Raw genomic sequence first — 16,554 nt, 5'->3', positions numbered from 1 at the left:
AATTTGTGAATCTTTTGCGTTGAATACTGTTTTATTTTGACCGGTTTATTCATCGTACCATTTGAAATTATCATCATATATAATATTTAGTAATTAATATAGTATGTTATCACTTTATTAAGCCAATGATTATTGTCATATATATTATTTGACTAATGTTAGTGCCACAATTCGCTCACAAGTTGTGATTAATAGACACCCCTCCACTAATCACGCCACAAAGGCGAGTTGTAACACCAGTAGCATATCTCATATTATTTAGTAATTAACAAAGTATGTTATTACTTTATAAGGTCAAATGTGTATGTTTTATTATAAATAAACAGCTATATTGGGGATATTTATAAATAAAAAAGGTTCGGTGAAGTTGCATTCCTCTTCTCAAAAAAAAAAAAGTTGCATTCCTAGGTTCGGTGAAGTTGCATTCGCATTCCTAGGTTCGGTGAAGTTGCATTCCCCAGTCCCAACACTTGTCCACCTGCATTGCCTTTTTTAATAATATATCACATTCCAAAGCAATGCCTTTTTTTTTTTTTTATATTTCCAAGGTGGAGTTTGATAGTATTTTTGAGCTTGCGCGTTGTATTTTTGTGAATTTTGTGTATTTTCAATTTTCAACTATAACCATAAACAGTATCCAAACAGGACCAACTCTCAGTCATCAAACTTTTTAGCTGTTTTAAAGTTCCAGAGCAGAGAAGCTTGAAGAACCATGATGAGAGTTTCAGATGTCAGCACTTGAACTTCGTCAACTTCTTCTTCTTCTTCATCATCATCATCAGAACATTTTACATTTATGGTTATGTGTTCACACTTTATCTCAAATAGGAGATTCCCTTTATTTATTTATTTATTTTTGATAATCACCTTATTTTCACTCATCAAACACAAAATCCAATTTACTTTATGTTAAGAGTATTTGTAATGGACTAGTCATCCTGTTAAACTAAAAGTTTGATATAGCTAACCCAAAAACATAGTGTCAACAATGAACTAGCACTGCAGTTTTCTTCTCACAATCTTCTGCATTCCCATTTGCCAGACCTAAAAAGGTGTGAAATTTTTGTTCATCATCTCGGGTTTTGCTCAAATTTGAGCTTTCTTAGATGTATGTAAATGTCCCAAATGGGTATACTAAAAATTAAGTACAAACTTATTTCACAAAATTTTCCATTATACATTATGAAAAGCGGACTATAGTTCTCTTTGTACAATATATGCTTCGCCATCTCCAACTTCACTTCCAACATATACATATAACTTATGCGATTCTCCCAAAAAAAAAAAAAAAAAACATATACATAACTTATACACACTTCATTCCCCCAAAAGGAAAAAAAAAACTTATCCACACTTCATTCTCCCAAAAGGAAAAAAAACCTTATCCACACTAACACTTCAGCATTAACTTCCTTAAAAAAAATAAAACACTTCAGCATTAAGTTATAATATTACTAATACCAATCAAATCTGATAATTCCACAATGACACGTCACTATCAGCAGTTTCCATGTTTTCTCCGTCATAACAATGAGGTGGAGGCAACAGCATCCCTTCTGCCATACTTCTTAACAACTCTGGCATGTCGAAAACATCCTCATCTTCCATAAAAAGCATGCTTTCTGCCTCTGCCTCCGCCTTTGCTGCTGCTGCTGCTGCCACAGCCACTGCTGCTGCCATTGTTGCCGCCGCATTTTCTAATCTCTGACTCAACTCATCCCCAGAAACCCAGTCCAACTCTGCAGGTCGAAATACCTCCGCCGCCTCCGCTGCAGCTCGCTGAATATCCTTTGCGGATGGTGACGCCGGAACTGGCAGCCGCCACGCCGAGTCAGCAAAATTGAGACACCCAGACCTGCCACGTAGTGCAATCGCGGCCACGTCATGTGCACGTGCTGCCATTTCTGCTGTGGGGAAAGTCCCGAGCCAAATCCTGGACTTCTTATTGGGCTCGCGCATTTCGGAAACCCATTTTCGTGGGTTCTTTTTCCTCACTCCACGGTAGACTGGGTGTCTCGTTTCTTTAAACTTCTTTCTCCCATCTCGTTTTTTGGGATTTTTGGAAGCCAATATCACCTCCTCATGGAGAGTACTGTCACTCCCGAACTCCGAGAAACAAATATCAGACCCCATTAGATACTGTGGGTCCGAGTAATGTCTTAAAACATCCATGTATGTCTGACACACAAAGCTAAATCTCAAAAAGGGTTGTGTTTGTATTTGTGTTTGCGTTTGTCTTAAAACATCCGAGAAATGTCTTAATTAGGACAGTACCCTTCTTATCTCACTCAGTACTTCTAGACTTCTAGTGAGCTCGTGTTGAAGTAGTGTAGCAGTAGATGTAAGCAAGCACAGCAAAGAGTTGCGTTTGTGTTTGGATTAGTTTTAAGAAGAGTAAGAGTTGGGACACATACATATATATAAACGTTACGTGATACTAAGCGTTAACGAAGTGACACGTACGGAGGCGGATAATGGAGACAGGCTGTGAAGAAGTCCTCATGCCGACGGTTTCAAAAATTTGGATTGGAAGATATTTGTATCAGTTGGATTTTTCTTTATTTAGAGTCAAGTGGATTGTGGGGTTTTCGTTTGGATAATTTGTCCGGTTCGGGACTTTGAGTGAAAGTGATTGGGGGGCAATTTTTTTTTTTTAAAGCTTTGTCGTTGCTCAAAGGTAGTCTTGTGTTGGGTGTGTCTTTATAGCGAATGAATATGGAAAAGTCGATGAACATATCATTTTTCACAATTTTTTGTCATATAATGTGACGTATGATTGGTAAAAACATAAATAAATTGATGTTTAAGTGATAATTATTTATTTATATTTTGTTATATTAAATTGTGACAAAAAAATTATAAAATAATTTATAATTTTAAAACTATAAAAAAAAAAAAAATAAAAAAAAAAAAAATGAGTTCATTTGTAAGCGACAATTATAGATTTATATTCTGCCGCATCCAATTGTGATAAAAAAATTTAGAAAAATTTATGGTTTTAGACCTGCCCAAAGAATATGTCTGATGTGTAGTACAGGTGTCAAATTCCAGAATCAAGGGACAGTCTGTCTTTTATTCACTGTCACTGTGCATAGTCTAGATATTTTATCAACTTTTTTTTTTTGGGTAATTTGTAGTTTGTACCAGTAAGAGGAGACAAATTACTCGCCATTTTCCACGATCCTATTTCAAAGCGATAAGTCCACAATTACATTCCGTAACCATTATTACTTATAATATATTGTAAAAATATTGTTAAAATATTATAAATAATATTTTTGTTTTATTATTAGTACTTTGCAATTTATTATTATTTTAAAACGTGGGTTCAATCTCAGTTTATATTAAATCAGAAACGTTAGTCTTAAGTTAAAACTTAAAACTCTTAAAAAAAGAAAAAAGAAAAAAAAAAAACACTTTCTCCCCTCCCTCACCAATTACGCCAGTCTCTTTTCTTATTTTATTTTATGAAATCACCACTAACCAAGTGTAATTAATCACCTAATATTTAATTTATTTTAATTATCTAATTAACTAAAAACCAATCTTAGGGGCTCCTAAACTAATTAAGGTAACCAATGGTCTCGAACCCAAGGTTTTTGAACCTGAAAGTTCAATTACTTGAGAAGGTGTTAGGATAGTACCTTATATTAATTTAATTAAAACGATCACATTTTAAAATATAACTTAAATACTTAGCATTTTTTAAAGAGTTTTTGTGCAAACAATAAATATATATAGCTTAAGAATATTGTATTTACATATAATATATATATATATATATATATAAAATTACAAACTGACACTGCAGCATTTTTCTGGGCTCTTTTTTTTTTGGTTAACCAAGGAGATTGATTAACTAAACAACGTAAACAAGCACAAATGTTGTTGACTTTATCTCTATATATTAAAAGGATTCAAAAAGTTAGTTATAATTTCAAAAAATGTCAAAAATACCTCTAATTTAATTAGAAAATCTTTATTCTTAAAAAAAAATGGGGTTAAATTTGTAATTCAAAAAAATTAAAATTAAAAAAAAAAACTACCAGATAAACTTTTTTCCTAAAAATTAGAACACTCTATTTAAAAATATATCACGCACGTTTGATACATTTTTTTCTAAAAACTAGAACACACTAAATCTAGCAGTTTACTCAATTTCAAATTCTAAATTTTAGTTTCTTAAAAATTCTTTTCAATGTAACCTCACTAAAAATAGATAAATTTAAATTGAAAAATTACATTAAACTCAAAAAAAAAAAAAAAAAAAAAGCCTCATCGAACGTGCAGAGTGCATGTTAAATTTAAATTGAAAAATTACATTAAACTCAAAAAAAAAAAAAAAAAAAAAAGCCTCATCGAACGTGCAGAGTGCATGTGATGAGGGTAGTATATCTTTATGGGGCTCCTTCAATTCAACACTAGTCATACTTGTGCATGGCATTTGCCCCAAACATGATATTCCCTAGCAGTACCTTTTTTTTTTCCCTCTCAAACAGTTTCCCTTTAACACCGCCCATAATAAAAAACAATAAGCCCGGAAAATAAAATTTATCTTCCTCCTAATAAGAACCACTCTTTATGCTAAATTAAACTTAACACTATTAATCTATAATAGGGCTGTCAATGCTCGACCCAACTTGCAAAAATGACACGAATTTGACACGGGTTTTTTTGGGGTTACGGTTGGGCTCGAATGGGTTTGGGTCATAAATGGGTTGACTTGAAAGCGACACGAAATAAATGTGTCATAAGTGGATCAACCCGCATAACCTGTAATAGACACGTTTGACACACCAATTTATTTGTGTCAACCTAAAATGACCCACTTAACATAACCCGTTTAATTTGTATAACAAATAAATATTCATTTTATTTTAGATTTGTCAAATACCTTTTATATCCAACATATATTTAAAATTTAAAAAGAAAAGTGAGTAATTACAACAACTTACAAGAAATATAATTGGAAATTGAAACTTTACAAACCCTAGATCTTTAAACCTTAAAAACCCTATATCTCTAAATCTTCTTATAAATATCTAATTTTTTTTTTTAAATTTCAGCCGTACTACTCACTCTACTATCTTATAGTTTCATGCCCAATTCTCAAACTCAAAGTCTCAAACTGGTTATTACTCTCTCTCTCTCTCTCTCTCTCTCTCTCTCTCTCATGTGTTTATTTTTTCTGCATAATGCTTTTGTTATATAAACTTTGAACTCATGTGCCGTTATTAATATATGAGATATATTAATTGTTGATTAAGGCCACGGTTGTAGCTTTTGTTTTGTGCCGTGTGTGTATGTGTGTGTGTGTGTGTGTGTTTTTTTTTTTTTTTTTAATTTTTTTTTATATGTTTGTATTAGTGTTGGACACGTTTAGCTTTTGTTTTGTGCCGTGTGTGTATGTGTGTGTGTGTGTGTGTGTTTTTTTTTTTTTTTTTAATTTTTTTTTATATGTTTGTATTAGTGTTGGACACGTCTGCATATCTTGCAAGTGGGTTTATTGAGATAGTTTATAAACTAGATCTGATGGGTATTGCTTTTAAAGATTACAAGAATGTGGGTTGAAGACTTGAAGTGTATGCATTACTTTTGGGATGTAAAAAAAAATTATTTCTAGATGGATACTATATTTAATATTATACAGGTTGAAATGGATTGTGTTACATTCGTTTCAACCTAACACGACTCATTTATTTAGTGTGTCAAATGGGTTGGGTCAAGTCAAGCTGCCTTATTAACAAGTTGGGTTACGATTGAAGGATCATGACACGATTATTAAATAGGTCGGGTTAGGGTTGAGTCATTTAGTCGAATACCCCTACCTCGACACGAAATGACACGAACTAGACACACTAACCTGAATGGACACCCCTAGTAATATATTACTAATAAAAATCAGATTGAATAATTCCATAATGACACATCACCATCTGTTTTCATGTCATCTCCACTATAACAATGAGGTGGAGGCAACAACATCCCCTTTGCCATATTTATCAACAACCTTGGCATGCTAAAAACCACCTCCTCATCTATAAAAAACACAACTTCCGCCTCTGTCTCTACCTTCGCTGCCATTGTCATTGTAGCCTCATTTTCTATTCTTTGCCTCAATTCATTTCCAGAAACATTGTCCAACTCTGCCAACCGAAATGACTCAGCTGCCTCTAATGTTGCTCGCTGAATATCCTTTGCCGTTGTTAACGCCCGAACTAGAATCCTCCACACCGAGTTGGTGAAATTGAGACATGCGTATCGGCTGTGGAGTACAATTGTCGCCACATCATGTGCACACGCCGTCATTTCTGTAATGGGGAAAATCTCAAGCCAAATTCCCAACTTCTTATTAGGCTCATGCACTTCGAAAACCCATTTCGTGGGTTCTTCTTCCCCATTCCTCACTCCACGGTACATCAGGTGTTTTGTCTCCTTGAACTTCTTTCTCCCATCTCGTTTCTTAGGATTCCTGAAAGCCAACATGACCTCCTCATCTGACAAGTTCATCATACAAGCACTGTCACTCTCTGACCCCGAGAGCCAAATATCAGACCCCAATTAGATATTGTGAGACCTTAAAAGGGTCTTAATTTATACTAGTTATGGAATACACTAAAAGAAGACGCTCTTTTTTACCTCGCTTAGCACTTCAGTTTAGTTAGCTTTGTATTGAAGTAGTAGCTAGCCGTAGATATAAGTAAGCAAAGGGTGGTGTTTGTGTTTGTTGAAGGAGTAAGAACTAAGAAGAGTGAGAGTTGGACACATACATAGACGTTGGGACTTGTACAAAACGCTAAGGAAATAACTAGGAATGTGATAAGCAGCCAAGCTCAGTGTGATAAGTAGCCAGGCTGTGATGTGATGTTCCCCATGGTTCTTGACAACAATTCATTCGTAAGCAATGCTAGGCTATAAAATTTTACATATCTATTGCCATAACTTGATGCATTGCGAGTTATGAGTAATAAAGAAAAAGTAATCGTTAATATGAGTTTACACTTTTACCACATAAAACTCAACATGTAACGAGCTGTTGTAAAAGTTGGAGAATTTGTCATGTTTAGGATTTTTTTTTTTTTTTTAAAATACTAAGTATTTTTAACACACACACAAGGAGAAGGGATAAAGTTTTCAAAAGAAACTTACAGTGACGTATATTTAAAATCGTCCTAACTCTTAGATATACATCACATGATTTAAACCTGTAGGGTTAGGATTTGTGGCCCAAGCCCAAAACAATAAATTTGTAGAGTGTGGATGATAGAGCTAGGTTGACTGTGGAGCTCACAACGGTTGATCACAACATCCAAGTATAAACTAGCATAAAAATACACGTAAAGATTAAATAAGCTGAAGTTCGAAGAGACTTATGATAAATTGAATACTGGTTACAATTCTTAGGGTTACAGTAAAACCTTTCTTTTTTCTTTTCTCCTCTCTCCCCTCTCTTATTAGGAACCCTTCTTCTTTAAATAGCATCCTCCCCCATCATCCCCATCGTCCACTTGTTCTTCATTTAGGTCCCTACTTGAGTGCATGTCATGTCATGTATCTTCCTCAGCTTTTTGTGAGTGACGGTAGCTGATGTTATACTGTTCAGGGGTCTTCTCCACATAAATGTGACCAGAAAAGTTGCTGCAGTGCATTTAATACGGTGGTGGCAGCTTTTCCTTTTAGATATTTCTCCATCCTTCTTATCTCCAGGCGTGTCCAAAGCTTATCTAGACTGCTGAAATCATTAGTAAACTCATTCGAACCCCCCAGATATTTATATGACCAAGAATCTTTGCATCCGAGGAGAATGATTTATTTGGAGCACTGATGCTCTCTTCAGACGGATCTTCTTCGCTCCCAAATATCCTTCTTTCGTGCGAAGTACCCCTCAACAATTTTAGCCTCTTCGGACATACAATAACCTTCAGATTGGGCTTTAGGCCCACTACGTATGGTTGGGCTTTTCCCCCTACAAAACCTTTTTAACTCACACTCATTTTTCAACGTAGGATTAACCCACTATTTTTTCTTTTGAGAATACTAAATATTTTTAACACACACACACGGGGAGACGGGAGAAGGTTTTTTTAAAGAAACTTACAGTGGTGCATATCCAAAATGGTCTAACTCTTGGATATACAACATAGTCTTTAAATCTCTTTAATTCACACTCGTTTTCCAATGTGGGATTAACCCACTGTTTTTTCTTTTGAGAATACTAAATATTTTTAATACATACACACGAGGAGAAGGGAGAATTTTTTTAAAATAAATTTGCTGTGGTGTATATCCAAAAGAGTCTAACTCTTACCATGGTTAAAAATTGTGTGTGTGGTGTGTGTGTCTTTCAACTCGCTCTAGTGAATGAATATTTGGTTGTACATAGGTATCAAATTTAGTATAACACAGTCATTTGTACCAATACGATGGCACAAATTACTTGCCCGTTTTATTTTATTTTGCAGCCTACTATTATTTTTAATGTCTAATTTGCAGCTTTATTTGATTTCATAATTATTCGGTTCAAATTATATATTTTTTTAGAAAATGTTTAAATTATACATGGTATTAGCTTACACTTTTTTTAAAAAAATTATATATTTCTAAAATATGTAATGATTTCTCATTATAATTATATATATATATATGATTTAGAATTTAATTGGTTTTAGACTATTCATTTTTTTCACCCAATAATTCACTTGCCAAAAAATTTAAAACTTATATGAAGATGTGACGAAAAATTAGACTCCAATTGAAATCCAATTTAGAATCTAATTCAATTTGGACTCTTTGATTTTTATACTCGATAATTTACTTGACACAAAATTGAAAATTAAATGGGACACGTGGTGTAAAAATAAGAATCCAATTAAAATCTAATTAGATTTTGTTTGAGTTTTGACTATATATATACGAGCTCGTAACCCCATGCATATATATGGATACATTTAAAGATATACAATAAATGCATAATATAATTCTTGTATATATATAATTTAAATACTATTGATAGTCATTTTTATATTTTGTTAACTCTTTAAAAAAATTGTAAGGATATTATTAGGTATAAAATGTAAATTTTCCATGTTTTTTTTTAATTATTGTGAAACACTTTTTTTTTTTTTTTTTTTTACGATTTATTTATTCTAGACTCTTTGCTTTTTGTACTTAATAACTCGTTTGGATGAATATTTATGATTTGGTCCCACATTTGATTCTAAAATTAAGAAATAAAATTCTTTAAAAATAAATAATTTAGGATATATAGCGCAAAATTTGAATTTTAATTTGGAATTCTAATTTGAGTTTCTCTTAGATTCACCTATTATTATATGTATAGATTAGATTCTATCATGTTCACATATATATATATATATATATATATATATATAAAATCATTCCTTATGCTTAAATGAATTTCTTTATTTTATATTTTTTTGTATATTTTCATTTATTTATATTAACAATTGATCGTTACAAAGTATCAATAACAATTAGATAAAAAAATCCAATCGGTGTAAATTATATTTCAATTTAGCAACAAAAAAAGAGATATTTTTTATATTTTGTGATCACAAATTATTCCCTTTTTTTTCCTAACTATTTTCTTGAAATCTTAATTTTGCTTTCGTTAGCCATTTTATCCTCTACGAGCATTCATATCCAATTATGCATTAAATATCACCAAAAAGTCATTTTATCTGGATTTTAAGTGGCACTTCCAATTAATAAGTAGAAAAACAATAAGAAATAGTGTAAATTTTGACAACAGTGTTGGGAATGGCATGTAACGCTTCAAAACATTAAGCAAAAGACTAAGTATAAAAGAAAAGGCATAGTTGCTGTTGTATTCCTCTCTTTTCTTTTTGTTTTTTTTTTTTCTTTTTTTTTTTCTTTTTTTGAGAATGAGTTGCTGTTGTATCTAGTATCAAAGAAAAGCAAAATTCAACATTCTTAGCCCTAGGGGTGTCAATGTTCGACCCAACCCACGAACACGACACGAATCCGACACGGGTTTTTGTGGGTTAGGGTTGGGCCTTAATGAGTTTGGGTCATAAATGGGTCGACCTGAAAGCAACATGATAAGAAACGTGTCATAGACGAGTCAACCCGTGTAACCCGCAATAGACATGTTTGACACGCCAATTTATTTGTGTCAACTCAAAATGACCCACTTAACACAATTTGTTTAACTCGTATAACAAATAAATATTCATTTTATTTTAGATTTGTCAAATATCTTTTATATCCAACATATATTTTAAATTTAAAAAGAAAAGTGAGTAATTACAAAAACTTACAAATGATATAGTTGAAAATTGAAACTTTACAAATCCTAGATCTCTAAACCATTCAAACCCTAAATCTCTAAACCATCTTATAAATATCTTTTTTATTATTTTTTTTTTATTTCAGCCGTAATACTCACTCTACTATCTTATAGTCTTATGCTCAATTCTCAAACTGGTTATTGCTCTCTCTCTCTTTCTCTCTCAATCTCTCTCTCATGTGTTTAGTGAGTTTTAGAATTAAAGAAAACCGTTTTCTTGGTGTTTCAAAATTCTGTAATAATTTTTTCTACATAATGTTTTTGTTCTATAAACTTTAGTTTACTATTTGCTCAAATTCTTTCAATATTGACACTTAGCATTTGGTGAATTCCAAGGATATTATATTTTTGTTGAACTATGTTATTTTAATTCTATTAAACTATGTTATTTTGAATTTAGGTTGAAGTGTATGCACTTCTTTTGTTAAAACTATGCATTTATTTCTAGATGAATGTTATATTTTTGTTGAACTATATTTTTTTGAATGTGAATTGAAGACTTGAAGTGTATGTACTGCTTTTGGGATGTAAAAAAAATTTATTTATAGATGGATATTATATTTAATATTATGTAGGTTGAAATGAGTTGTGTTATATTCGTGTCAACTCAACACGACTCGTTTATTAAGCGTGTCAAATGGGTTGGGTCAAGTCAACCCGCCTTATTAACAGGTCGGGTTAGGGTTGAAGGATTATGACATGATTATTAAATGGGTCGGGTTAGGGTTGAGTCATTTAGTTGAATACCCTTATCTCAACACGACACGAACCCGAGACGGTAATCTGAATTGACACCCCTACTCAGCCCCCTCTCCAAAAATAAATAAATAAATAAAAATCCAAAAATAAAAAGAAAAAAAAAGAAGGAAAATTTTTATTGGCTTTTGTATATTGTGTATGAGTGACTCATTAATTTCGCATAATAGCAAACTTATTTATAAGCACTTTGTGGGTGCCCTATCTATTTGCGCCTAGGGCGAGTTGTGTGTTGTTGTGGTAACGCCCAGGCAATGTAGCCTCGCCGGTCATCCCCCAATCTCCACTTGTCATTATTTTTAATGTTTTGTTTTTAAAATCTTTATTAGTCTGGAAGAATGATGTTGAATGAAACAACGGAGACCACAAACTCCATGCTCGATGACTTCCCTCTTCAGCTGAACTTGTATGCAAAACAAAAATGTTTGGTTTTTTTTTTTTTTTTTTTTTTTTTTTTTTTTTTTTTTTTATCCTTAAAATTTGGAAGAAAGAATTAAAAAAATGAAATAAAACATTTGAGTAACTTTCTTTCTTAGATTTCTGTAAATGCCTCAAATGGGTAGACTAAATATTAGAGTACAAACTTATATATTCTGCAAAAATATCCATTATACTATAAATTATATATGGAAAACGGAAATATAATTCTTTTGTACAATATGGGTTTCGCCATCTACAACTTGCTCTCACATCCAACATATATACATTACTTACACGCTAACACTGCAGCATTTTCCTGGGGCTCCTTCAAATCTTCAATTCAACACTAGTCATACTTGTTCATGCCTGCATGGCTTTTGCCCCAAAATATTATTTTTCCTAGCAGTACTTTTAGCTTAGTTAGCTTGTATTGAAGTAGTTGCAGTAGATATAAGTAAGCAAAGGGTGGTGTTTGTTTTTGTTGAAGGAGTAATTGCTAATAAGAGTGAGAGTTGGACACATATATGTAGACGTTAGGACCTAGGATTACACAAAACGTTAAGGAAGGAACACAGAGAGTGATAATAAGTTAACAAGCTGTGTAGTGGTGTACCCCATGCCGACGGTTTCAACCAATTGGAAGGATAGATTTGGGAGCAATACTAAAATTTACACAATTTTTACTGAATAACAAATTATTGTTGTGAGTCGTAAAAAAAAAAAATAATGGGTTCATATGAGTCAATACTTTTATTGCTTATAATTTGTCACATAATAAATTATAGCAAAATATATTATGAATTGCAGTAAAAATTGTGTAAATTTTTGTCATCTAGCATTTTTTATATTTGCACCGGTTGGGTTTTTCTTTTCGAGGCAAGTGGATTGGGGTATTGAATGCATGACAAGTGGAGAATTTGTGCGCTCAGGATTTTTGAGTGAAAGTGAACGTGGGTATAGTTTTGTCGTTTCTTAAATAATTTTTATGCGTGGTGTCTGTTTCTACTCTCTCTAGTCTCTAAATACTATCTGCTGAAGAGGCATAGTTTTGTCGTTTCTAAATCCATATTTGGTTGTATAATAATGGGTGTCAAATTCAGCGTGAAGGTCCGTCTTTTTCAATTGTCACCGATGATTCCTAGCCAAGCTACTATCAATTTGAGAAAATTACATTTTTGTTCCTAACATTTGTCATGTATGTCAAAATAATTCCTAATATTTTAATTTTTTTAAAATAATAATAATACTTATTAGAAAACACAAATATATTGTAGTATATAAAATTTTTTAAACAGATTTATGAATTTAAACATTAAAAAATAAATCGTAAAAAAAAATTAATAATTATAAAATATTTTTTTTTATGCCACCTAAGCATTCATTTAGTCAATCACATGCGTTCAGTTAAAAAAAATACTAATATTTGAAATTTGCTGTTTTTTTTTGAGCCAAGTGGATTGACTGAAAGGGATGGAATATCGGATGCGCCTAGTTTGATGGTACTGCTAAAAGTAGTATGTGTGGTGTGTGGGTCTCTGTACTCTCTCCTAATGGATCAATAATGATTCAATATTGGTTGTATAAAAGTGTCAGTTTCAGAATCAAGGGATGGTTTGTCTTTTACGTTGTCATTGCTGATGATGCATACAGCATACTCAAGATATTATCAACTTTTGTACCAGTAAGAGGAGACAAATTACAAGCCCATTTTATAATATTAATTTTATGATGTATAATTTGATATTCTTTAATTTTTGACTTGAATCAAGTTATTTTTTTTTTTTTTAATTAATGTACTAATAGTTTTCTTCTGGACTTTAATAAATTATTTCAAACAAAGATATATCTTTATCTATATATGAATTTCTTATATTTTTTCACTTATTTTTAATAACAATTGATTACCATTAGACTTTAATATTATACAAAAAAATAAATTTATAGATCATATGGTAAATAGTACCTGATTAACACAAAATTTGATATATATATTAAAAGTGTAAAGAACATACAATTTAACGGTTAAATTTTTAAAATATGTAGTAGTATTTATTTTATTAAATACTACAATTAATTTTATAACTAAATTTTGTCATTTCAATTTTACGATCACAACTTCCTAACTATTCTGATAAAGTCTTAATTTTGCTCTCATAACTGTTATCTTTTTTTTAATAATATTTTTATTTAATAATTGAAATTAATTTTTTTTAATTTTCAATCTAAACCATTAAAAGTAATTCAATATGGTGCAATACCTATTCCACCTGTCCTCGATCTGAACAAGATTGGCGTAGGTAACTGAAGCAACAAATAAATGAAGAAACACCTTTTTAAGATGTCCTCACACAATTCCCAAAAAATGATATTAAAATTTTCATTAACTGGACCCCCCATCCCCCCACCCACTGCCCCCCACCCACTAGCAGGATTTATCAAAAAGAGAGAAACTAAGTAACAAATAAACTCAGTAGCAGGTTTTATAAAAAAAAAAAGAGAGAAATTAACGAATAAACTCATTTTAAATTACATATAATTTTTGAAAGACTTGCACAAGATTAGCAAAATTCCAAATTACAATAAAGACCAACAACATAAAAAATAATGCGAGCATGAAATTAAAATTAGTTGATCTTACTATTCATTATAGCGTTGGAAAATTTAAAAATGTTAATTATTGGGAGATTTAAAAATATAATTGTTGGAAATTTAAAAAATATAAATAGATGAGAAATCAAAAATAATAAAAAGAATAAAGATTAAAGAAAGAAAAATACGTATACAATATTTTCACAACAAATCTTAGTTGGCAAATTGTTACAGGTTTTTAATTTGAATCTACTGCTAAAATTACTTTTTTGCCCATTAATAACAGTAAGAGTCCGTTTAGATAGAGTGGGAAGAAATGGAGGAGAGTAGAGTAGAGTTGGCTAAAAATAGACTATTTTTGGGCTAAATCTATTCTACTTTACTCTACTCCTATTCATTCCCCTTCAATCCAAACGGACTATAAATAAGAACCTACTACATAAGATTTATTGTAAAAATATTGTGAAAATAACATTTCTCTAAAAGGAATAATGAAAAAAAAATTAAATAAGATAGAGAATTGATAGAGAGTTTATTGAATAGTGTTTAAAAAAAAAGAGCAAACCTTAACAAGCATCGCACGGTTAAAATAATGTGAGTTCTAATTAATTAAAAAATTAGATAAATGAAAAAAAAAAGTATAAAACTAACCTTAAAAGGCTAGACAAAATCTTGATATAAAACTTGATAGTTGACAAAAAAATTCTTATAAAGTTGGATTTTAACCGGCGCAGTATATAAAAGTTAAAAATACAAGAAATTTGACTATTAAAGATGCTTCAACTAGCTAAACTGTTTTTGCCGACTATCGCTTATTGTAGTGTGTGGATCCCACAATATTTTTGATCTAGAAACCTTTTTGTTTTTTTTTTTTTGGGGGGACTGTGTTCCTGCTGGAAATATCTTTTGCAGTTGGATATATAACTAAAGGAATATTTTTTTTAAATTGTTTTTTAATGAGAACTGATAGTGTCGTTTTCACACACATCAAATCCATGAAGAAGAAGAAGAACCATCCTTTTTCTTTTAAATAATTACGGTAAAAGTTATCCTTCCTGCTTTTATAAGAAACACTAGTGGGATTGAATGATTGACGGATATGATGTAACCACCTGAACAGAATTTATGTACTGTTCAAGTGTTTAGATTACTTGTCCAGTTTGGATGTCGAGTTGGACACAAATGACAAATCTTGATTTTTATGGGTCCCTCAAGAAATGAGATGAGTTACAACTTTCACATTTAATAACTCACATTAGAATATACACTAGTTGTTAGCCCAAAAAAAAAAAAAAAAAGTTTTGTGAAAAATGATCTAAGTCTTAAAAAAAGATTTTCCAAATAATTTATTACTAGCAATGAACATAAATAATGATAAAGAAAAATGTGAAATCTCAAGAATGAATAAAACTTTTTTTTTTTTTTTTAAAGTTATAACACAGGAAAAATTAACAAATGTCTTAATGACATTGGTTAAATAAATACTTGTAAAAACTTTTTACGTTAAAAACGTAATTTTTTTAGTAGTTTTTTTATTTTACATAAAAATTGTAATTTTTTTTTCTTAAGATGGTTCTTTAATAAATTTCCTAAAAGTATTCATTAACCGGATATTCATTAAAAAGAACCTAAAAATTATTGCATCTAAAAAAATTAGAATAATGAACTTTAAATTAAAAAAAAATATTATTTAATTAAATCTAAATATATGAAATGCATCAATTTAAACATCCACAATCCATTAGGCCGCCCTTGCAAGAGATAGCAAATGATGGAATGAATTATATACCATAAAAAAAGTCCCTTAAGTAATTTCCATTACATGTGCATACAAGGAACCATCACAATGGCACAAAGAAACACAAGTTCACACCTGAGATAGATTGTAAGAATTTTGTGCCCTTCGACATAGTATATATTAAATGTGGACATAAAATCTTGTTTCAAAGAGCATTATAATTAAACTGTCAGTATTTCAGTGATATCCATATGCATCCAAGTAAGATTGATATGAATAGAACAACTTGCAAAGCATGATTTGACTTGATTCATATTCTATATTTATCCAAACATCAAGTGCTTGGAAGAAATGCTTGTGAGTGAAGAGAGATGAGTTATTCAACGTAGAAATTTGGCGCACAAGCAGAGATGGATGGTAACTAGTCACCCAATAATGCTGAAACAAGAACAATTGGAATTACTTTAAAATGTCAAGTACCTGATTTTATTTGTTTTTTAATGAAAGGTACTAAATTGTGTTTTGACATTCCAACATTGGTAATAATATACTATTTAGTAGGAATCTTATGCCACATGCTATATAGACAAGATTAAAGTTTCTGATATTCTGTGCTCAGTGCTCAATTCCCTTTTATGTATTTATTACAAGAGTTGGATGCTTATTTTTATTTTTTAGAATTAAGCGAATAAATTTCTTAAAAAGCCAACAATGCAGTGAT

At 31.0% G+C, this 16,554-nt stretch overlaps 2 protein-coding genes across 2 annotated transcripts; both read right to left on the bottom strand.

Annotated features, from left to right (window-relative positions):
• Positions 1 to 1,132: 1,132 nt before the first annotated feature.
• LOC112026498 (dehydration-responsive element-binding protein 1B) lies at positions 1,133 to 2,512 on the bottom strand. Its single transcript, XM_024059187.2, has one exon. The coding sequence runs from the start codon at positions 2,170 to 2,172 to the stop codon at positions 1,465 to 1,467; it is 708 nt and encodes a 235-aa protein (XP_023914955.2). The 5' UTR covers positions 2,173 to 2,512; the 3' UTR covers positions 1,133 to 1,464.
• A 3,389-nt stretch (positions 2,513 to 5,901) lies between these two features.
• On the bottom strand, positions 5,902 to 11,695 carry LOC112026499 (dehydration-responsive element-binding protein 1B). Its single transcript, XM_024059188.2, has 3 exons — positions 11,667 to 11,695; positions 6,136 to 6,526; positions 5,902 to 6,072 (listed from the first exon to the last, which is right to left on the bottom strand). The coding sequence occupies exons 1-3, from the start codon at positions 11,693 to 11,695 to the stop codon at positions 5,902 to 5,904; spliced, it is 591 nt and encodes a 196-aa protein (XP_023914956.2).
• Positions 11,696 to 16,554: the final 4,859 nt, after the last annotated feature.

Source organism: Quercus suber, unplaced genomic scaffold (assembly GCF_002906115.3).
Source record: "Quercus suber isolate HL8 unplaced genomic scaffold, Cork oak 2.0 scaffold_325, whole genome shotgun sequence".
Classification (NCBI taxonomy): Eukaryota; Viridiplantae; Streptophyta; class Magnoliopsida; order Fagales; family Fagaceae; genus Quercus; species Quercus suber.
The sequence above is the reverse complement of the archived record's forward strand: the minus strand, read 5'-3'. Positions and strand labels throughout refer to the sequence as shown.